The sequence below is a fragment of the Mauremys mutica genome, chromosome 4 (genome assembly GCF_020497125.1).
Source record: "Mauremys mutica isolate MM-2020 ecotype Southern chromosome 4, ASM2049712v1, whole genome shotgun sequence".
NCBI lineage: Eukaryota > Metazoa > Chordata > Testudines > Geoemydidae > Mauremys > Mauremys mutica.
The window spans coordinates 74,946,886-74,970,361 of NC_059075.1; the positions used below are offsets into that span (position 1 = coordinate 74,946,886).

The 23,476-nt window shown below is 49.0% G+C and overlaps 1 protein-coding gene across 1 annotated transcript in view; it reads right to left on the reverse strand.

The window, feature by feature from the left end:
* Window positions 1–269: 269 nt before the first annotated feature.
* CD82 (CD82 molecule) overlaps window positions 270–23,476 on the reverse strand; it is a 63,842-nt gene continuing 40,635 nt past the window's right edge. The window contains exons 3-9 of the mRNA XM_045015654.1: window positions 22,665–22,737; window positions 18,739–18,863; window positions 16,873–16,947; window positions 9,201–9,308; window positions 5,246–5,431; window positions 3,360–3,443; window positions 270–2,801 (exon numbers count right to left, since the gene is read on the reverse strand). Coding sequence (XP_044871589.1) covers window positions 2,727–2,801; window positions 3,360–3,443; window positions 5,246–5,431; window positions 9,201–9,308; window positions 16,873–16,947; window positions 18,739–18,863; window positions 22,665–22,737 — 726 coding nt within the window. The 3' untranslated portion in view covers window positions 270–2,726. The remainder of the gene's footprint in view (window positions 2,802–3,359; window positions 3,444–5,245; window positions 5,432–9,200; window positions 9,309–16,872; window positions 16,948–18,738; window positions 18,864–22,664; window positions 22,738–23,476) is intronic.

The window sequence follows — 23,476 nt, forward strand, 5'->3', positions numbered from 1 at the left end:
ACAACCCACAAAACAAAATTTCTAGTGAACACAAAACACCCCTCACCCAAAGTTCCAAACAGTGGGAGGCGATGTTTCCACAATACCACACCAGTAATTTCTCACAGGCAGGCCTCTCTGGCAGCCTCTGTTGCCCTATTAAGAGGTCAATGCCAGGTGCTTCTTACCACATCACCAAGCCCCCTGGCGGTGTGACCATCACAAGGAGATTCTTGTACAAAGGAGAAAGGACAGAGCAAATATCACAGTGCACAAGGGTTGGGTTGTGGTGTTTTTTAAGCAAATCTCTTTATTGCAGAAATACTCTCTATGTTTTAGATCTGTACATGCGTTTCTTCCAGTAGGAAGAGGTTCCTAAAAGACAAAGAAAAGCTCAGCAGGGGCTCCACTTCCTTTCTGCTCAGCATATGGCTCTTGTTTGCCAGTTCGGATGCCAACAAGTTCGGATGCCACTTTTGGGGACAAACCTCTAGTTACTACAAGAGATGGGGGAAAATGCTAGCTTCACTTCAGAGCAATAAAAAGGTGCTGCCCCTGTAAGCATCAGGCTGGAGGGGGTTCAAAGAGGAGGGGGTTCAGGAAATAATCACCTTAGGAATGCGATAGCAACCTTCCCCAGCGCTTGCTGCCTACATAGAGTCACCTTTCCCTGGAGGGACGGCATCTGGGGTGAAAGGGAAGTGCAGTTTCCATGGATCATTCAGTCCTTGGCCCACTGCTGAGACTACCACTCCCCTGGAGGCTTTTGCACTTCTTTACTCTCTGTCAAAGGAGCAGCAGCTAGCCAGCCTACTCCTTTAGCTGGAATTGGAGACTATGCCTGGAGAGTCAGTGCACAGGGCTTCATGCTACCCTGACACATGGCACACATCACTATTGAAGGCAGACTCACCCACCAGGCACCTGTACCCAAGACCAGGATCACATTCCATAGTTAGAAATGCCTTCACAGGCCAAGTAAAGTAGCCCCCACCTTCCCCTGCAAGAGCAATTACTTCCATCCACCACTGCAGGACCATCCCTCCCCAAGCCTCCTATGCCAGTGTGAGAGACTGGGGACCCCAGGCCAGCTCCTTTTGGGAGGTGGGTGGAGGGAATTCTTTAGAGCTGCCCCTTGCTGCTGGCCAGTCAGCACAACAGCCAGATCCATTTCCCTTCGTTACAGAGATACCAACCTCAGACATGTTGGCAGGTGTCACTTATCCCTTTATGATCCCCAAAATTGAGCAGCACATGCACCAGGAGCATGAACACCCCAACCTCATTTGAGTTTCCAAGAGGGCAGTGGGCAAGACAGAGCTGCAGTCACAAGCTGGCCATTTCAGGGGCTTTGAGGTGGGGCCTGAAGAGGAGGGTAAATGGAAGCTAGTACTCTGAATATTGTAAGCAGTAACTCCCCTTTTTCCCCAGGTCTCAGTTAGCAGCAACATCATCACTGCACACACAACCAGACACCCAGGCACCAAGCCTCCCCATTTCCTCACCCAGAATGGAGCCTGCAATCCAACCATCAGCTGTTGTGTGGAGCCAGCTATTGAGATATCACTGTAGCGACTCCCCTTAAAGCCCATGATCCAGATACCAGTGAGAGTGATTCCAGGTCCCATGGCCATTAGTCAGCAATCCAAACATGGACAAACTCTTCCCTATACCCCATGACCAGGACTCCAGTGGCAGCCGTCCCTCCTGGCCAGCAATCAAGATACAGATGCCTTTGTCTTAACATCGTAATTAAAAACAAAGAATTAACAATCGTAGATTGCATACTGGAAAAATAATTAGTCATCTCTGCTATAAAAGTTGGCAACCCAAGAACATGCCCAGCAGAGCCTGTCTGGGCTGAGTCCACAGACACCTGTGCTATTCAACCGTCTCTAAAGTGCCACTGAGCCAACGAGAGCCAGTGAAAGGGAGGACTAGGGATGGAAGAAGGGGCTCTGAGATTAGTGAAGCCCAAAACCCATCTGCCTCTGTTCCAAGAGCAGCTTAGCAATGACATCACAAGCTGCTGGATGGGCCACACTTGGAACAAGTCGGCTTGGCTCCTTCCAGGAGGCTTCTAATCTAACGAGAAGGGGAAGGGAGCTACATGGAAGGCAGCGTTTGGTTTACTCCAGAAATGGGAGGAATGATTTTGGGGATCCAGGGGTGTCTGTCTGAGCATAGAATGTTCTAGATTCAGTCTGAGTTGGATGGGGGTAAGGGCAGGGAGAAGACAATGTGAGGCTAATTGGAAGGGAAGCATTCTTTCACCCACAATGTACTCCAAAGGGTGACCCATCACCAGTAGGCCAAGCCCTCAGTCTTCATGCTGGTTCATTGGATTCCCAGCTCACGTGGTGGAGAGGTGGCGTGGGGAGGAGGATTATTCTATTGTAGGCCTGATGGACTGGAAGGGAATAAAGATGGGAAGGAGCCTGTTAAACACGGAGTTCGCAGTGAAAACTTCGTGCCCTCCCAGGTTGATCAGATCATATGATGCAAGATAGATAATTGGCCCGCTTCACAGAGTAGGAACTATCCAGAGACAGGAGAGGGGCTGCTCAGGGCCCTGATCACCAGAAGATTCATATTGTATTATGCCACTACAGTTCCTCGGTGTTGAGAGAAATGGGATCTCACTGGAGTAATGGTCAGTGTGATAGGACAGTCAGAGGGGGATGAGGGCAGGAGGAATGTTCTGTTTGCGCCTCTGTGGTAGGGTAGCACCAGGATCAGAAGACTCATTACTTGGGTACTTTGCTGTATTCTTCTCTGTGTATGTTCTTGCAGAGCGAAATGGCCAGCACCATCCCCAACAGCTGGAAAACAGGCATTGGGGAAAAAGGAGAGAGTGTGTCAGAAAACAGGCAGGCTGAGCGGGAAAAGCAAGCAAGCATGTTGTGGTAACTGGGGTGATCCGAGTGCAAGACAGGCAGACAGCTGGTCCTGCTGCCACAATGGGCTGTTAACAGCCAGCATGAGGACACTGTGCTGCACAAAGAGGTGTTTAAAAATCTTTGCTACTCTGGTTTAGCCTTTTATATGGGTATCACTAGGATTTCACTAACTGAGACTAGTTACCCACATTCTTCTTAGTTATAGACACGATGGATTCCCAGCTACCAGATACGCTAGCAAGACCCTGGGCAAGGGACACTCCTAGAACAGCAGCTAGTACTTGGTTAGATTCACCTTCCAATCAGTAACCTACAGATATTGAACAGTCTCAGTTTGAAGGGTACTCTCATTGGCTGTTGGAGCTTTGAACCCATTCCAACGAGCATCAGAACTGTGGTCCCACCCTGGCCAGGTCTCCAGAGCCTGAAAAAGTGACCCAATGTTTAGGTTAGTGTGTGCAGGGGGTAGTGGAGACTCACCTCAATGACAGCAACACCTGTGCAGACTCCAAGGATGATGCCAAGGTTGTCCTGTAACCAGTTCTGCACATTACTCATGCAGCCCTAGGAGGGAAACAATTACAGGGGGAAGGAGAAGTAGAGTAAGAGTCTACAAACATCTGAAGGGTGCAACAGAATTATTAGATACAGATAAACATGATTTGTTGGGGGGGGGGAGGTCAACAAAACTTTTGTAAAAGGGAAGTCATGCCTCACCAAGCTACCAGAGTGTCAACAAATGTGCATAAGGGTGATGCAGCTGATACAGTGTACTTGGATTTTCAGAAAGCTTTTGATAATAAGGTCCCTCATAGGTTCTTAAGGAAAACTAAGTTTTGGGACAGGAGAGAAGGTCATCTCATAGATCAGAAACTGGTTAAAAGATAGGAAACAGTAGGAATAAATTATCAGTTTTCATAATGGGAAGAGAGAGAGAGAGAGAGAGAAACAGCAGGGTCCCCCAAAGATCTGTACTGGGACCTGTGCAGTTCAACATATTAATTCAATGGGATGGAAAAGGGGAGTGAACAGTGAAGTGGCATAGTTTGCAGATAACTATCTCGAATAATTTTGTAAGTCCATAGCTGAGTGGGAAGAGTTACAGGGGGAATCTCGTGAAATTGGGTGACTGGGAAACAAATTGACATATGAAATTCAACACTGGTAAGTGCAAAATAATGCACATTGGAAAAAATAATCCCAGCTACACACAGTGATGGGTTCTAAATTAGCTGTTACCACTCAAAGATCTTAAGAGAACCATGAATAGTTGCCTGAAAACCTCAGCTCAATGCACATTAGTGGTCAAAAAGGCCAAACAGAATGTTACAAACTATTAGGAAAGTAATAGAAGATAAGACAGAAAATATTGATGCCATTATATAAATCCAAGGTATACCCATGCCTTGAATACTGTGTCCAGTTCTGGTTGCCTCATTTCAAAACAGATACAACTGGCAAAAGTACAGAGAATGGCAACAAAAAATTATTAGGGGTGTGGAACAGCTTCTATACAAGGAGACACAGTGGGTCCGTTCAGCTTAGAAAAGATGACTGGAGGGGAGAGGGGGAAATAGGATATAGGTCTATAAAATCATGAATGGTGTGGAGAAAGTGAAAAAGGAAGTGTTATTTACCCCTTCACATAACACAAGTGCCAGGGGTCATCCAATGAAATTAATAGGCAGCAGGTTTAATGCAAACAAGAGAAAGTAGTTTTCCCTACACTAAGCACAATTAACCTCTGGAAGTCAATGCCATGGGATGCTGCAATGGGCAAAAGTATGACAGGGTTCAAAAAAGGACTAGATAAGTGCATGGGGGATAGGTCCATCAATGACTATTAGCCAACATGGTCAGGGATGTAATCCCCATGCTCGAGGCAACCCTAAACCTTTGACTGCCAGAAGGTGGGAGGGGAAAATGGGATAGATCACTTCAATTGTCCTGTTCTCTACACTCCCCTTGAAGTTCTGCTACTGGCCACTTTTGGAGCCCAGATACTGGACTAGATGGACCACTGCCCATACAGGGTAAGACCATTCTTATGTCCTTCGGGAAAGGGAACGGCTCCTGTTTCTCCTTCTGAACCATGGAAGGACATGGACTTTCCTGACAGTGAGATTTATCAGACTGTAGAACGGCATCAGCAGAGAAGGGGTGGAAGCCCCATTGCTTAGGACATTTCAGAGGGAACAGGGCCACGCCCTTGAAAATGTATCCTAGAAGGGCTCTGCATTGTCTCCTGGAGTCTAAGGACAAGATGACCTCAATAACAGTTTTCTGTCTCTAGCTTCTTAGAATACTGCCAGGGAATCACACAATGGACACTTCCCATGCAGGTCCCAGGAGGCTCAAGTACTCACCTTTGTATAAACAGGCCAGTCAGCAACTGACACAGTCTTATTAGTAGCGATGTCACAGAAGCCACTCTTAGGCTGGATATCAACTGAGCCATTGGAGCAGGAGCAGGGGTAGGAAGTCAGGCTTTTGTTCAGGAGGATCTTATTTTCCGTCCAGTTCTGTGGCCCAGTCCAGCCACAGCAAGTGAGCTAAGAGCAAAGAAAGCATTCCCATTTATTCTCTTTCAGATATTGTGGCTAGTAAGAGAGAGGAAGGGGCTGACAGCAGGTAGGGACAGGCCTTCTCCATGCAATACCTACTGCAGGTAGGCAACAAAATGGGAAGTGCAAGGGCTGGATTTTGATTTCTCCCCCAAACATTTTGGCAGCTAGCCATGAGTTAGAGGGCCACAGCTAATGTGCTTAAAGAGAGGAAACTGCAGCCTCCCATCCAGAGGTGTAAGAGACAGACTACAAGAACTAGCATGCAGAGCAGCTAGTGTGCTGGAGCATGTTAGCCTTCATGAGCCTCACCTCTAGGAAGAAGGCACAGGCAGACATTTAGGGGTCCATAAACCATACAACTTGTAGAGCAGGGCTCAAGTCATGCTGCTACACACTCGCAGTAAGGCATTCTGGTACTGTCACTTTATGAGTGATAGTATCTGAAGTGTGTTCTGGCTCACTCATTTCCTCCCCTCCCCCCCCGCCCAACCCTCTAGTACTGGTGTAGAGTCACACAAGATTGTGTCTAACGTAGGTCTTTACTAGTTTCCAAAAGGAGAGGCCTTCCTTCACAGACAGACCACCTCTTATCCCCAGTTCATAACAAAGCCAGGTGCTGAATGCAAGGGTGCTACCACAAAACACGGCAGGGCAAGATGGCAAGGTTTCTAGCTAATAATGGGTGAGAACGGGAGGATGGCAGAGGGCATGCATGGTGAGTTTGAGAGAGAGAGAGAGACTTTGTGGCCTTTATGTTGGCAAGGTAATCCCTGCCCAGAATCAAATCTGTAGACCACGTAGGGGACACAGTTAAATAGTATTTTTACATGTTTTTACTTGAGATTGTACAGATTGAATATTTACTTGATCTCCTCAAGTGTGCAATTTCCATAATATTAGATGCCTTGGGTGTAAGAAACCAGAACATTTTGGAGAACATGCAAAGTAACAACCTTAAGGTTAACTGACAAAAAAAAAGTTCTGTTAATCAATGCAAGGTTCATCCTCTTCTGCCCAGATCTTCAGCCCCTGAAATTTAAGTGCTACAGTAACAGCTGCCCACCACAAGATGGAGCCCACCTGCTACCATGTCTACCCAAAACTTTGGACCCACCCCTAGTCATCAGTTATAGCTTGAAAAAACAATCAGGAGTCCTGTGGCACCTTAAAGACTAAGGGACCATAAGCTTTCATGGGTAAAAAAACCACTTCTTCAGATGCTTGGGAACAGCTTGAGTCAGCTGTTTCAAAACAGAATGTGTGGGCTAAAGGGGTGATCAAGAAGAGACAGGGCTGGGAGAAATTTTGTCTCATTTGCAAAAAGATCCCAGGGGCCAGACAATTATCTTCCTCCATCTTCATACGGAAAGCTGATGGCTTCACTGGGAAGCATATTCCCCCATGAGGTCTATCCAAGGCCACGTATGCTTCCACCATAACATCTGAGTAACAAAGTTACCAGAAGCTCACCAGGTGGAAGCCAGGGAGGGATTCAGATTCTTGGCCTACTAGCAAGTCCTCCGGCTTAAATTGGATTTATTTAGTAAACAAGATGACTATTTAATGAAGTGGAGAGTCCTGAAAATGCCAGAGCTGGTGCTTGAACAATGTAAAGACTCCAATTTAGAGCTAGCATCTGATATTTAAGACTCATATTGGAACATTTAATTCCAGTAAAAAAGTCCCCAGGAGGAGCTAACTCTAATGCAAGGAGATTTGGAGTCTGGACAGCATGAGCGAGCTGTGCAATGATGTGATATTCCAGAGATGCTCCACACTCAATATCCACTGACACACACATCCTCCCAAGCTCACACAGGATCTCTAGTGCTGATTAACAGAATAGGATCCCAGACTAACTCCTGTTTACTCACATGACAGGCTTTGGGGATGCAAGCGTCCCTGCTGCTGAAATGGATTCTAAGGAGGACAGGGGACTCCATCTCCATGGCCCAGACAGTCCTCTGTAAGGCTGTCAAAGAGGCATGACTATGATGGTAGATTGTGGCTTGGACTTTTCCTTTAGCATTCAAATGGAGACCTACACAATGCCACTCTCCATCATCATCCGCCCCACAGACCATGTGAAGTGCTTTTTGGTGCGTGGGAGTGTCAATCCCCAACAGTCAGGATGAAAAATGTTAAGAGGCTGATTTAGACACCTGGAGTCAGGAGTGCTCTGCCTCCACATTTATGCTTTGATTATACAACACTGTCCCATTTCAGCTGCTGGGGGAGCCAGCACATTTGGATTCACTGCCCTCTTGCCAACATGGCTCTGTTCAAGCTCACCCTGTTTTCTTTTTGTCCTATCTCCTTCCCCTCTATGCCTGAACCCCCCCCCCGGACTTGGTCTGGTCATGCCTCCACTCTCCAAGCCAAACTTCCCAGAGCATGCTCTTTCCAGAAAGCATAGACATTGAAACAAACAAGAGCCATGGCACTAGAGAGTCCCTTGTTTTTACTGCATCCCTTCCTGATCTTTGGTTTGTATTTATCCTGGCTAGATTGCAAGCTCTCAAAGGCAGGGCTCTTACTCTCCTGTTTGCCTGCAAATCACAGTACTGGAGCTATGTAAACATGACTCTGACATGCCCAAATGCTGAACCAGGGCATTAGCTTTCCCCACCAGCTGCTCAGGCAGTGACCTTGATGCCAAGAGCAGAACCCATGGGCAGCTGGATGGTTCCCAGCAATGCTGGCACCTGCAGATAAGATACCACATCCTAGGGAGTAGGGCAACAGATTCAGCTGGGTTGCCTGGCATTAAACCTTCAGTTTAGTTCACTATCAAGAAATTAATCCCAGCAAAAGGTGTCAGTGGAGTATTAAGGCATAGCTTGGTGTTGGGGCAAAGGAGTGCAAAGTAGTGGGGGTGGAGTACCTCTGGGAGAGTAAGGCTCAAATCCCCTTTGTCTGACCTACTATGCAGTACCCACTCTCCACCCCTACCCCTTTGGGTCAGGCAGCTGCAGGGCCTTGCCGGAGAACAGCAGCCAACGTGGTCTCTCAGCAAGTAGGCGCTCAAACCCTGTACAGCTGGCTGTGCTGCTTGGCCAGATGGCAGGGCCCAGTGCGGTTCCCCTCCTCAACAGGCACAGTTCTACAAACACGAATGAGAACAAGGAAGTCCTTTCCAGTAAGCTTCCTAGTGCACGAGCCAAGTGCTGCAGCTGGAGACTACCATGGCGAGAGCAATGCCAGGTGAGAGCCATGGGGCCAGACTAGAAGAAATGTTCAACAGGGAGAGTAATTAACCACTGGAACAATTTACCCAGGATCATAGTTGGTTCTCCATCATGGGCCATTTTTTAAAATCAAGACTGGATGTTTACCTAATCACTCTGCTCTAGCAATTACTTTGGGGGAAGTTCTGTGACCTTTGTTACACAGGAGGTCAGACTAGAGGATCACAATGGTCCCTTCTGGCCTTGAAATCCGTGTACATAGTGATTCAACACAAAGGGCAACTGGCTAGGGAAGGGATTCCTGGAGTTCACTGGCAAGGAGGCTGGAGGGCATAAGGGCTGCATGTCAGCACTGAAGGGGGTGCATGCATAGGACTGGAATAGTGGGGGCCATGAGACAGGCTGGGAGGCAGTCAAGATAAGGGGTTGCTCGAGTTTACCCAGCACCTCTCCTACTCTCAGTCTGACTAGCAGCACCTCACTTTTGTCCAGTGCCAATGTTTGCCAGCCCACCACCACATCCAGCATTGTCTTTTCTCCTCACCATCCCTCACTCGATGACTCACCTGTTCCTGCACATAGTCCCATGCATCCTGGATGCTCTTTTTGTCTTGATCATCAGGGTCATAATCCTGAATGAGGTCACGGACCACGATGGACACTTCTGCTTTCAGCTGGCAAAGGAAAGACAAGGTCAGTTACTAAACACAGGTCAGTAAAGATTGCTGCCCATGCTCTGGAGTTTGCACTTGCTTCTTCAGGGTTAAAGACGGGAGACTATCAGCCTGGCTGTGCAACTCGCTCTGCAGGCTTAGGCAAGTGGGTTCCCCTCTCAGTAGACAGAGGCTAAACACACTGACTTACTAACGAAGCCTCAAAGCCCAGGGTATTTGCAAATTACATTGACATCCGCAGTGACTGACCAAGGTCAAGTGGAGATGCTGGGCATTAGGGCAAGATTACACACAGGGAGGTGCGCTGACTCCCTCCGCCTCTTTTCAAGGAGGCGGAGTTGACTGGAAAGATGGTGCAGATGGAAGTTTGGCCAGCTTCCTCCGAGACCCACCTGGACAGACCATTGTATCTGCACCCAGCACTGCGGGAACCAGAACCCGAGTATGGCACTAGCCTCCCCTCCCCACCTGCACTGTGCAGGGGCCAGCAAAGGCTTCCCTACTCAGCCTTGGGTGAGGGCAGCAGCCAAGGCCCCTTGCTGGTAATTTACTGACAGATCCTACTAACTGGAGAGCCCAGCTACATCTCAGGATGCAAATGGTAAACCCCGAACACACCTTGCTCTAGATCTCCCTCCCCATGAGTACATACCCCACCGCCACTTATACCCACCCAGAGCCTGATCAGCAGAGCAAGCTAGTCACTCTCAGCAACACCTTCCTCGTGGTCAGTCCCACCCCCGCAACTCCCACTGCCCAAAAGAGTCTCAGGTCCTCCTCAGTCACTACTCTGGACACAGCAGCCGCTGCCAGGGGAGAGGGGAAGGATCAGGTCAGAAGGAGCATGGGGAAAACTAGAGATTGCCTTACAGTCAGGAGCAGAGTTGATTTCCACTGTAAGCATTTGCAATGCTGCCCCCCCCCCCCACACACACACCCCATCAAGTTCAGTGGTGCCCATTTTGTCACCCCCACTGATGTGGTCCTGGAGTGAGCATTTCCAAGCCAACCCAAGGTTACTGTAACCTGCCTGGATCAGTCATCCATCCATCCACTTTTTGGTATAAAGTGACCTGGCCCAGCCAGCTTCAGCAATAGTATTTACTGCTGCAGCTGCACAAGCTGCCTCAGGGAAAAACTCATCTCAAAGCCAGAGTTGGTCAGGACTCTCCCTAGGAACAGAGTGCTGCCTGGTGCTGAATCAGCAGCTTGGCTTTCTGTGGGGACAGCCAGGTTCAGTCACACAGATAGGAGTCACATGACCTCTCCTCTTCCCGCAGCTGACTTCTAACCTTCTTCCCCTTCATTCTTGGCAAACCAACTTCTCCTCCCACCCCCTTCCCCAAGTCAAGGGGAAACAACAGCAATTTGACCTGGTTCCTGCTAATGGGATTGGCCTTTGCTGCTTCAGTAAGCTCAAAAGGTTACTGAACCTGTGGGCTGCCGCCTTCCTTCTCCCCACCTCTCTGCAGAGGCAGGCAAGGAGAGCTACTGGTCTACCCTGAACCCCACCCAGGAAGTCAGCTGCTAGCCTGCACATTCAGTCAAAGCAAGCCCAGCTCAGCAAGAAGACTGAGCCCAGTTCAAGTGCTTCAGTCCCAGATTTTGTGATCAGCTCCATTACTGCTGACAGCATGACACAGGCCTGAACCAGCGCCCCAGATCTGAGGCTCTCAGAGCTCAGGGAAAAGCTCTGCTCATGCACAGCTCTAGCTTTTTATTGCTGTGCATAATCTGTGCCAATCACATGAGGATGCGCTGCCTGGGGGGTGGGGGTGGGGTTAAGGGAGAAGAGTCTCAAGTGGCTCTAGTTCTAAGCTAGGGGGTTTTGTACAAGTGTAACTCACACATTTCCTGGGTGGGGTGTTCTGTCCCATCTAGTGGCACTGAGACCACTTAGAGAGAGAAAATGAGTCTGCTCTACAGCTTTAGCTAACAGGCAGTTGGTTTTTAGCTCATGCGGTAGAGGCTCACGCACTAAACTCCAGAGGCCCCAGGTTCGATCCCGCCTACCGACGACCAGGGTCTGTCAGCCTTACACCAGCATTGCAAGGCACTGCAGATAATTATAAACTAAGGATTATTGTGTTTCAGAAAGAATTGGGGGGGTTAATTACACAGAAAGTACAGTTCTGGAGAGTGAACCTAGGGCAACCGGTTTTCGAGTCTAACTGGCAGAGCAAGCCAAGAATGAACACAGGCATCCAGAGTTAACACCTAGCCCCCCGTGTGTCGCCAGAGCAACTAACTGAAAGAGCAGCAAGCTGGAAAAGCACGTTGAACAACTTTCAATACCCACCCCCCTTCACGATGCCAAAAAAACCCATTGCTGTTTATCACTGGTGCTATACAGAGCTAGAGTAGGAAAACGGCTTAAAGTTAGCTGCATGAGGAGGATGCTGCCCTCCACGTAACAGTGGCCATGCAATTTCTCAACTTCCCTTTCTCATTACTGTGGAAAGCTGCACAAACCAATCACTGCACTAAGGGAGGAAATCCGAGTCTGGCCTGCACAGTTACACTCACTATATTATTCATGCACCTAGCGATGGAAGAGGCCCCAGAGGTCATCCAGTCCATCTCTCTAGGACCAATGCTAGATCGTTCTCTCTGGAACATTACATTTTTGTCAGGTCCAGTTTTAAATGCATATCAAGTGACGGGGCTCCCTCTCTTTGAGAGATTATTCCCCAATCAGTTCCAATCCTTCAGCTGAGGCACACATTACAGCCACTTAGCCGGAGACAAGCCCCTGCATACACCACACAATTGGCAAATAGGGCATAACAACTCTCCTATTCTTAAGTCGTTTAGAGTTAGGTTGCAAAAGTCCCACAGAATATGGCACAGGACAGTGGTTGTCCAACTTTTTTTTTTCTGGCGACCCACTTGAAGAAAATTGTTGACGCCCGTGACCCAATGGAGCTGGGGATGAGGGGTTTCGGATGTGGGAGGGGCTCAGGGCTGTGGAGGGGGGGGGGGTGTCAGGAATGAGGATTCAGGAATGAAGGGGGCTCTGGGCTGGGGCAGGGAGTTGTGGTGCAAGAGGGGCTCTGAGCTGGAGGCGCAGGCTCTGGGGTGGGGCCAGGGATGAGGGGCTTGGGGTGCAGGAGGGGGCTCTAGATTTTGGAGGGGTTCAGGGCTGGGGGACGAGGGGTTTGGGGTGCAAGAAGGGGCTCCTGGTCAGCAGCACAGCAGGGGTGCTAAGGCAGGCTTCCCGCCTATCCTGGCGCCGCAGACCACGCTGTGCCCCGGAAGCAGAGGCATGCGCAAGCGGCTCCACATGGCTCTCACCCGCAGGCACCGCCCCCTCCAGCTTGGCCAATGGGAGTGCAGAGCCAGTGATTGGGGTGGGGATAGTGTGCAGAGCCCCATGGCCCCCCCCCCCCCACCTGCTGCTGACCACTTCTGGGGCACAGCGCAGTGCAGTGTCAGAACAGGTAGGAACTAGCCTGCCTTAGCTGGGCAGCACCAACGGGACTTTTAATGGCCTGGTTGGTGGTGCTAACCAAAGCCGCCGTGACCCAGTGCCTTACATTCTGCGACCCAGTACTAGGTCACAACCCGCAGTTTGAAAACCACTGGCATAGGAAGCAACCTGAACTAGGCTAGAGGAGCTCTAAAAGGGACTTTCTAGCACTAATGTTTAGGATTCTATGATCTATGGAGGGGCAGTGGGTGACTGTACTGAGATCTATCATTAAACAGCAACACACAGCTTGAAGAGTAGAATGTAGTTTGTCAAATGTATATTACTGTTTTGTTAGCTACCAGTCTCCTGTGCCTTTCAGCTGCAAAGAGCCCACACCTGTTTCATTAACAAGAGTCAAACGTAAGGAAGAAGGGGGTGTTGTGCTGACAGCCTTATACCTAGAGTCTACACTGCAAAACAAAGGTGTGTTCTTTACTTAGGTTAAAAAACAGCAGTGAAGAGATGCCAACTCTGCTTTTCACTCAGGTTAAGCTGGGGGTTGAACTTGAGTTGTCACACAGTCACTGCTATTTTAACCCATGTTAAACCAATACCTGTCAGCTCACCCAAGTTAAGAACACTTTGAGACAGACACATCTATAGTGGAGATGATACTCCACCCACCTCCCTTGGACAGCATTGTGTGGAAGCCTCATTGCCACTACACACTGCTGGAGAATCAGGGAGACTCACTCAAGTCTTCACAATTAGCTCATCTGTTGCTAGGACAACCCTGGGGCAATGGACCTTGACTTTATCATGTGATGGGCCAGAACTTTAGACCAAGGTAGAAAGAAGGGACAGGAAGATACAACATTCCCCAGCCAAAACCAGGCCTGGAGAAGCGGGGAAGGCAGGGAAAGAAAGAAAATACCTGGGTGACTTCTGAATTAATGGTTTCATACGGTGGCAGAGTGACCTAGTGGATAAAGCACTGGACTGGGCCTCAAGAGACCTGGCTTTTATTCCCAGCTCAGCCACTGAACAGTGGGGTGACCTTGGCCAAGTCTTTTCACCCCCTCTGCCTCAGTATCCCCAAGCTGTAAAATGGAGATAGTGATGTTACCGCCTTCGTAAAGTGCTATGGAGATCTACTGATGAAAAATGCTTGGTATTTACTTTTGGACAAATCATACTTTCCTCGGAGCAGCTGTGCCAGATGGGGTATGGTCATCTCTACTGAGAAGTGGAGGTACAGATTCGTCATGTACTCTGCACTTCAGATCTGAAATACTCTCTTCGTAAACACCACCCACCCCAACCCCTCACTTTCCATCGCTGAAAGTTATTTCTAGCCAAGTTTATTGAATCAAAGAGAACATCATTGTGGAAAGTATCCTACATGCTAAGAAACAGTCTCGTGCAATTCTCAGCATACTTTACAGTCCTTTCTTTGGACTCCTTCAGGAGAAGGGGCAGTAAATACAAAGTGACATTCACAGCACCACAAGTGCAGATACCAATCGGAAGCATGGCCTGTCGTGAGTCAGACGGGCAGGAGAAATTCTGGCCCATAGAACTTGGGGGTGCTGCTCTGAAGATCTGTGCAAGTACCCCACAGAGCAGACCGCACCTCAAGTTTAAGGGATCCTCTAAAAGGCTCCAATGTAGCCGTCCACATGGAGTTCAATTGCCTTGGATGGATGGCATGGGAGTGTTTGGAATCTCAGCTCGGGAGCCCAACTGCCCCCTTTCCTCCCCAGAAAGGGTGAAAGTATCGAAGCGGCTCTGCTACTGGGGGGGTAATACTGGCACCATCTTGCTGCAGGAGCCCTTATTGTATGGTCAATTCCCCTACACTGCTGCCAATATCAGCTGCTTGCAAGAAATTCCAGATTAGACAAAACCCTGCAGTTTTACTGGTGAAGTGTTGAACAGTGCAGAGAGGAAGGAGCATTAAGGAGAGTATTGGGGTGGGTGGCAAGGAAACCACACTTGCCTTGCTGAGCCAAAGCCGATCACATCCAGGAGAAAGCAGTAATTTCCCCCCTACTCCCACCCCCTAGTTTGCATCAGAACTGGGGCTGTTCTATGATGCAGCACATGCAAATGCCTGTTCCGCTCCCCACACCAGCTAATCACAGTTTCCACTTCTCCCCCGAGGTGCAATCAATGCAGCAGAGAGCAAGCCATGTGTGAACACAGGTGATTAGGAAGCCAGCTCATACAGCTGCTCTTGCTCACCACAGCCCACTGTAGGAAATTCGAGCTAGCTGAGTGGGAGCAGGGCAGCAAGTCTCAGAGCCCAGGTCTACAAACTTTGGCTCTCAGGGCTCATGCTGCAATGCTAAAAACAGCTAAGCAGAAATTTGGGTTTTGGCTCTGAAATCCACCCTACTCCCCAAGCTTCAGAGCCCAAACAGCTACACTGCTACTTTTAGTAATGTATCGTGAGCCCAAGCCTGTAGGCCTGAGCTCTGAGACTTAACATGGGTTTTAAAACAGTGTAAACATATCCTGTCAGACATGGGGCAACACAATTATAATTCATCACTAGCCACATGATCTAGGTTTTAGGCCAAGTGTTGCACTGACTTGCCAGAGGTCAGAGGAAGAGCTGCCTTGGGGAAGGAATCTAAGACTGGGACTGGATGTTGCAATGCATTGAAGGGGATCAGCACTTTTGACCTAGTCCCTTAGAGCTCTAGAAATGTAGATGGTGCTGCACAGATCACAAGACAAGATGTGATCCCTGGCCTAGAGAGCTGCAATAAAAGCAGTTTCAATAGATAAAGGCCATGAGGCTTCAATAAGTAGTAAAGATGGAGACCCATCAGACTATGGGTTCTGCTCTGCTTCCAGGACAGAATGGATTCCCATACAGAGATTAGCTATTAACCCACTTACTCCGAAACTGAAAGTGTGGAAGAGTTTGAAATGCAAAAGCAATCCTGCATGGTCTTGGGGAAGGGGATGGGAAATGAAGCAAGTGGATTGGGACAGGATAGCAACAGAGCAGAGTTGTAGGGACCCCCAGCATGGGAGGCAAGGTAGTTGGAAGGGAGCAGGCATGTGCACACAGCCAAGAAGGACTACAGACAGGATACTCCATAGCAGAAACCCAGCCAGCACAGACAGGAGGAAGAGCTACCATGTCTGGGAGCTGCTACCACCAACAGCCTTGCCAGGTGGGTGTTGGGATGGTTGCATTAGGTCTGTTAGTGAGTAACATGGTTGCCCCAAACCTCATAGGAAAGACTTCTATAAGCACCACCCACCATATCTGCCTAGCTACTGCTCAAGTCCAAGCACCCACAGTCAGTTACACACACGGATGGAAACTACAGAGAGTTAGTCTTTCCACTGGCAAGGAACTAAAATACACACTAAGAGCCCAATTCACAAATTCTCTACATTTCAACAGGGGGAAGAGGAAAGGGAGTTTCCCAAGTCTGGATTTAGGCCCTGATGCTGCACCATTAGAGTCCATGGGAGCTTTGCTGTGGACTTCAGGTGCTTCATTTTATGCTCACTGAAGAACTGTCCTACAGAGGAACCACCTTCCTTCACTGCTCTTGTTCTCAGACCAAAAACAAGCCTGGGGGCAGACTGTCTCACTTGCTATTCTCATTCAGCTCTTCGAATGAGCCAAGCCCCGACACATGCAGCTCATTCCCTAAATGTAAATGGCAACACATGGAGAGAGCTCATGAGCAGTGGGTAACCAGGACTGACTACATCAACAGGGTCCCAAAAATTGAGTGTTCCAGCAGTCAGTGGAATAAAGGGGATCTGCTGGCTGCATGGACTCGGTGGTGTCCAGATGAGGACCACAAGTTAAGGGTTTGGTACTTCTGATGGTACCCATGGGTGAAAAAAATAAGGAACTTCCTACTCCTTGGGTACAAGGTGCTGCTGGGCCTGGCAGGCACATCGGGACAGACTGGACAACAGGGCAGATTGCGTATGGTATTGAGGAGATAGCTTGGATGTGGAGAGAGCTTGACTGCATTGCCTGCACATGACATAACCGGGCTGGGAAAGTAAGAGCTTCCAGCCCCAAGCCAGATAGGATAAGGAGGAATGTATTGCAGGTCTTTGTCCCAAAACCAACCCTTGTCTCCTGAAGGCTTATAGGGAAGTGACACTTACGGCATCTCGCTGGAAATAGATGAGCAGCCCGGCAGCAACCTGAGCTAGGAGGATCAGCAGCAGACAGGTGATATACTAGATAAACAAAACAGAAGAGAAGGTGTTAACTCTGCTGGCTTCCCAAGCAAGTCTACATCTATGGGCAGCAGCCTCAGTAGGGCTCAGGGCAAATCCTGACAATACAGGCCTTTCACACAGGAGTAAGCAGCCTTCAGTCTGGAGATTCCTGGCTGATCATGAAAACGAAGAGCTAACAGAACTAGCTAGAGTTAGTTGCCCAATACACTTCAGCCATGGCCTGCAGCTCTACCTCCACCAGTAGGCTAGCTGCTGGGCCTGGCAGGAGAGGACTCCACAGCGGGGAGATGAGCCAGTCTGGTAGGTAGGGGAGCCTCAATTACAGTGTCTGCACGTGACAGAACATGCCGAGGCTCGGACCTCTCTCTTCCCCCACATTCCAGCCCTGGGCCTCGAGGGCAGAAGTTGCTCTTGGCACCAGATTGAGGGGTGGCTATGTGGCACGGCCGATTCTCCTCAGCAGGTGTGCTCAGATTTAAAAAAAAAAAACAAAGTCAGTTTTACCAATCCATGGAATGGAGGAGACTTTAGTTAAGTTAATAAAATGTGATGTGATTTTGTGCCTTTAAAGGAACAAACAAAAATTTATCTGAGCCATTCAGGAGAAGGCTGGGCATTGCACAGCACAATGTTGTTGGGTTGAAGCTTTTGGGAGTGGGGGGGGAGGGGGAGAGAATAGAGACTGGGAGTGCACTGGGGTCACATTCCTGGTTGTAACCAAGGCCAGTGGAAGCCAGAGTGAGCCTGTAGACAGCCTGCTCGGGTCAGAGCTGTTGGACCGGGGCTGGCTACACAGCACCCAGACATTTGAGGGTGTGGCATGCATGCTTGTAGGCTGGCTGTGAGCATCCCAGGCTGTGAGCTACGGCAGCAAAGCACTGTAAGGCACCTAGGATTACAAGGAAGTGGAGACACAACCCCTTACTAGCCCTGCAGCATATGCAGCCTACGCGGCTATGTAAGGCACCCAAAAATTTGGGACACCACCACCTGAACAGCAGGTAAGAGTGCGTCAGCTCCTGCACACCCAACGTGCGCTGCCGTCTCCTTAGGCAGGGGCCGTATTCAGAGCCGAATGTGCCAGCGTGGTGCATTCTGAGTGAGGGAGAGGGTATGGGGGTCTCTGCAGGGAACTGTGACTCTCTGCTGCAGTGAGGCAAGCCGGGCAGCTTGGTGTCCTTGCTGCCTCATCCCTCCCCGCTACCCCTGCCCCAGGCTGCTGCAGCGTCTGCTGTGTATAAAGCTTGGTGTACATCAGGAATGGAGGGAGGTTCTTCTGGGGGTCCACGGGTGGGGGCAATGGCTGTGCCCCAAGTCGGGCATAGGGGCATCAGTTTAGTACTACTGCATAGGGCTCCGTAAATCCTAGGGACAGCCCTGCTAGCCTGGATTGCACCCCACATCCCATAACACCTGCACTGCAGCAGGAAGCAAGTCTCTTCTCCTCACACCCACCCCTCTGCTGGCACATAGTCTTGTGCTCCCAGGGCCGCAAGGAGGATGGAGGCAGGGAGGGGTCACCGAGGAAATTTCTTTTCTGCATAAATTTGTTACTGAGATGGGGAGAGAAAAATATACACTGCAGAGAAGGGAGAAGATGGCCAAGATGGCAAACAAAAGCCCCAACCAGCCTGAAGGCTGCCCTGCTGATGGTTCCAGTCCCCAGACAATGGCTCACTCCTGCATCACTCAGCAAGGAGATCACTGAGCCAGGGAGAAGCAGAGGACAGGGACATAACCTGAAGAAAAGTTGGGGAGGTGGAGTAAAGGCAGCAGTGATTCACTCACCAGACCCAAGAGGCATCGGACCTCATTGACCGCTCCAACACAGCCCAGGAACCCCATCAGCATGGTGACGGCCCCAACTCCAATGAGGATATATGCACCGACCTTTAGCGATTCAGATGAAGTCTCTGTAGGAGACAGGGAGGGAAAGAGTCAGCCATCAATAGACAAGCACTTACAGCCAAGTGTTTTGATTAATGCTTGTGCAGGGACTAAAGGCCCATATCCATGGCTGCAGGAGGGTTGACAGGAGCATTAGACAGAAACCTGAACAGAAAAGTTTGTCTGTGGGTAGAAAGGTTGCCTCCCTTCTCCCAAACACTTTTGAACCTGCAGTTACTCATTCAGCCTGCTTGTAAAGCTCAGGAAAGGACTAGTCACACCTTAGCTTCATGTCTTACTTATAATTCTCTGACTAACTCTCAGAGCAGACACTGGTACTCCTAGAGATGAGGCAGGAGCAACCCCACCTTTCTACCTCATCACTATTTCCCAAATTCTTAATATTCAATAACTGAATGTTGGGGGACGTTCTACCCCTTTCCCTACCGAAGTACTCCATCTTTCATCTGCCTTTTCACATTAGAAATCCAACTTTATAAAGACTCTTGTCCAGTTTCTTCCCATCCATTATGCAGGAAAGGAATACTGTGAAGGACCAGCTGACTCTGTGTCTGTCTGTGTCTGTCACACACCCAATTGGCTTGCAGGGTGTTGGCTGGCCAAGGTAGGAGGTATTTGAGTTACTTGACAATTTGAATGTAGTGTTTGATGCCAGTGGCCAACCAGCTCTGTATAAAGGAGTGCAAGGATAAATTATTACAGGTTTAATACAGATCGTGCCTAACTGTAGCTCCTCTTGCACAATCAATCGGCAGCCCTTGCACTTTCTTTGAATGGATGCTGCCCCCTTGCCTCCATTTATGTTACACCCAATTTGGAAGGTGTAACCTTCCTTACAGGGGAAGGGCTCAGCTGCCATTTCAGTCCTCACTTCCTTCCCGACTGTCCTTAAATAGCAATTGCAGAAGCCACAGAACAGAGGCTTGCCTTTATGGTGGTCATGGAAGGACTATTCCTTGCAGACTGCCCACCCCTATAGAGATGTGGGAGGGAAGCAGACAAAAGAGAGGTAAAAAGCAGGTTTAACCAGCTTATAAGGAGCCTCACAGTGCCAGAGAAAGACATTTAGCAACACAGGAGTTTCAGGATGCTGGGGAATTCTGGATGTCGCATGACTAGTAAGGGAGGTTACAGGACTTACAAAGCTTGGTGATGCCTCTTCCTAGGTTGGGAGTCCCGGCAAACAACCCTACCTTAAATCAAGACTAGGCCCAGAAGAGCATCATAGTTTTCCTTCCCGCCCCCCATGCCACCCCCTAAACACAGCTGTTACACATACCTAACTGGCATTGGAAACACATTCCACTAGAATGTTCTAGGTGGAAGGCAGGTAACTACCAAGGCCAGAGTCATTCATTGGAATAGCTTAAGCCAGCTCTTAGCCCAGACTGGCAGACAGACAATCCCACACCATATATTATCCAGAACATTAGTACATCTCCTGCCCTCTTCTCCCCCTTTCCCCCCCAAAAATAAAAAAAGTCAACAGCTTTGGAACTGAATGCAATGTCAAGACATCACATCGTGGCCCCGTGACTGGACACGTTTGCCTTGCAGGGTGAAGTATTTATGGGGGTAGCCCTAAATCAAAGTCCAAGCTCACACTGCATGAGAGCGCCACAAATCCCCTGTAGCAATGCAGGCGCGACTGGGGGCCTTTGAACACGTGTTGAATCGCTTTACTGCTAGGAGGCAATTGATGGGCCATTTCCACATTTAAAAAATAAATAAATAAAAGTTATTTCCAGCCCCAGAGCCAAAGTCTTCAAAAGATCCCAGGCTCCTTGCTTGCAGCATCTTGGCTCTCGAAGGAAGGTTCTGCAGAATCTACTGGCAGGAGATTCCTGCTTTCCATTCCCCCTTGCTCCATGTCTTCCCCTGTTCTGGGCAGGGAGCCAAAAGGAGAACAGAGACACGTAGGCCCTTTCGGCAGCACGCTGGAATGCCCTGCTGTGCAGAACTCTTCCCCAGTCTCTGGTAGGGTTACTAAAAGCAGAGGGGAGGAAGAAAAGTACAGGAAAGAGGGGAGTAGGCAGAGAAAGAACTTAGTTTGGAAATCCCAAGGAAGGAAGCCTAAAGCACTGTGGTGCACATTCAGCAGAGATTAAGGGTAAAATGGGAAAACAGAGCTAAGACTCTGAGGCCAAGCAGAGCAAAGAGCAGCCAGTAGAGTCAAGTCAATGTGTCCCACACACGTTAGTTTTAGGAGGGTGGTGAAGCACTGGAATGGGTTACTGAGGGAGGTGGTGGAATCTCTATCCTTAGAGGTTTTTAAGGCCTGGCTTGACTAAGACCTGGCTGGGATGATTTAGTTGGGGTTGGTCCTGCTTTGAGCAGGGGGTTGGACTAGATGACCTTCTGAGGTCTCTTCCAACCCTAATCTTCTATGATTCAACGGTGCTGTGCCAACAGAGGTTCAAATAGACCTATGGTGTCATCCAGTTTAATAGGAACAGGTGTTTCCTTCTGGAATTCTGCAAGTAGACAGGCCCTGAGCAAACCCCTATGGCTGCAAGTGTAAAGGGATGCATCTCCATTCACAACCTCATTACTGTAGCCCCCTTGTGATTCTTCCCCTTGTAGAAGCTGAAGTAGCAACCCAGATCCTGCAGTAAAATCATGCAAGCATCAATGATTTGGGGCTGTTCTAGCATTTAGTATAGGGGCCCATCCCCCTTCCCTTCAACAGGTCACTTTTTCCAGAAAGCCTCCTCATGGCATCCAAACTGCATGTCTCTACAGATGCACGGCACATGGCTGGGTAGCCAATGCCACCTGCAGAGTCACTGGATAGCAAGTTGGATGCAGCATGGCTGCTACTGCTACTCCTCACTCCCTGGAATAAAGCCGAACCACAGTAGGTTGTGTGCAAGGCTAGGCTCACAGAACAGCCTCGATCCACAATTCTGGAGATGTGGGAAGTGCTTATGAAATAAAAATACCCAATACTTTAAATACAAGAAAGCTACAAACATGTGACCTCTGTTGTGGGTGACAATTACCCAACTAACCAAAAGCCCTTTAAATCCCACCCCAGTCCAGGTTCAGTTAAGCTAGTTCAATTTTCTTGGCTGGCACAGAATGCCCTGACCCCACTGAACAGGCCCAAGTCACCTTTCCTGACTGGGTATTTGTGAGTGAGGAGATTACTACTACACATGCAGGGGGCTGTGGGTGTCAGGCTAGAATGCGGGTTTAAGAACAGCGAGAGGAAAAAGCTCCAGTTAAGAATTAAATACAGGTCCCAGTTAACAACCAAAATTAATATATGCATGTGTAATCCACTGCATTTCAGCAAACAACTTGAGAATCAGCTGCTCCTTTTGCTGTCTCTCAAGACCCATATCCTCTGGGGATTAAATATTCGGGCAGAAACAGTCTCGCTGCACAGCCCTGGGCACACTGTAAGTAACTAGATAAAGTAAGAACACGTTTGGACTGGGAGCCCAGCAAGTAGCAATGGTCCAGCCACATGGCTTGTAATGTATTTATCTGGAGCTTATGTCTGGGAAGAGATCTAGGATTTCTCAAGAGCTCTTACTTAGAAGTAGTTTCTCTGAATGGGGCACACTTTAAGGTTACCATCCCTGGACTGATCTAACAGCCCCTCTAAACACGATCATTAACTACTGATGTTCTTCTAGAAGCCAGTCTATGCTTAGGACTATGTTCCTTGGCTGTGCTGCTATGCCATAGAAGTCTCTCCCGTGCCTTTGTATTTAAAGAGCTAAACACACAAAGGGACTGATCTCCCACAGGATATAAATCAGAAGATAAAAAGGGAGACGAATGAATCATGGCCTTACGCAGAACTGAAATGAAACTGCTTCTGTCGACTAAGATCCACACTCCAAAGCCCAGGATCACAGCACCCAGGATCTGAAAGAGCAAGAAGAGTGAAAGTCACTAGTTAAAAACAAACAGAACAAAACAGAACAGGGAGTGGGGGACTGGTGGCTAAGAGCGAAACAGCAAGTGTCCCACTGTTCCCATCCTTCCTCCTATTACACGCCCTTCCCCAAAAGCAAGCAAACAAGATTAAACAGTCACTCCTGTTCGGAGATTATTCATGTAGTGCTTTGGTTATACATGGTGCTGCAGGGGAGGAGAGCTGGGACAGAGTCAAAAGGCTCTCTGCCGTGAAAGGCTTGGAGTGAGTCTCAAGGCACAAGCTGTACAAGTACAGAGCAATGCTGTCCAAAAAGAGCAGCAAGAGGCAGGTACGTGTCACACACAGGTAGGCATTATAGGAGCTTTTGGACAGAGAAAGCCTTGCTGCTTGATCCAGGGTTGTGCTTTCACAGGGATGGGGAACCACCTACCTAATCCTATGGGGTGCCTTACAATAGGGACCCTTCAAGGGAGCAGCAGCTATGTCTAGTGGACATGCCAGACCTCATTTGTGACTCAAACCTAAGTGCAAAGCATCAAATGCAGAAATCAGTGCTGCTAAGCTTGGGCTCCTATGAGTAACATGCACAACCAGAAAGCCCATCTCCAAGAAACAAAGCCACAAGCTATGGTGCATGAGGGTGACAGCTGAGCTTCTGGCATGGGGCCCAAGACATGACAGGGAAACTGAACAGACAGACAACACCACAACCAAAACCCATAAAAC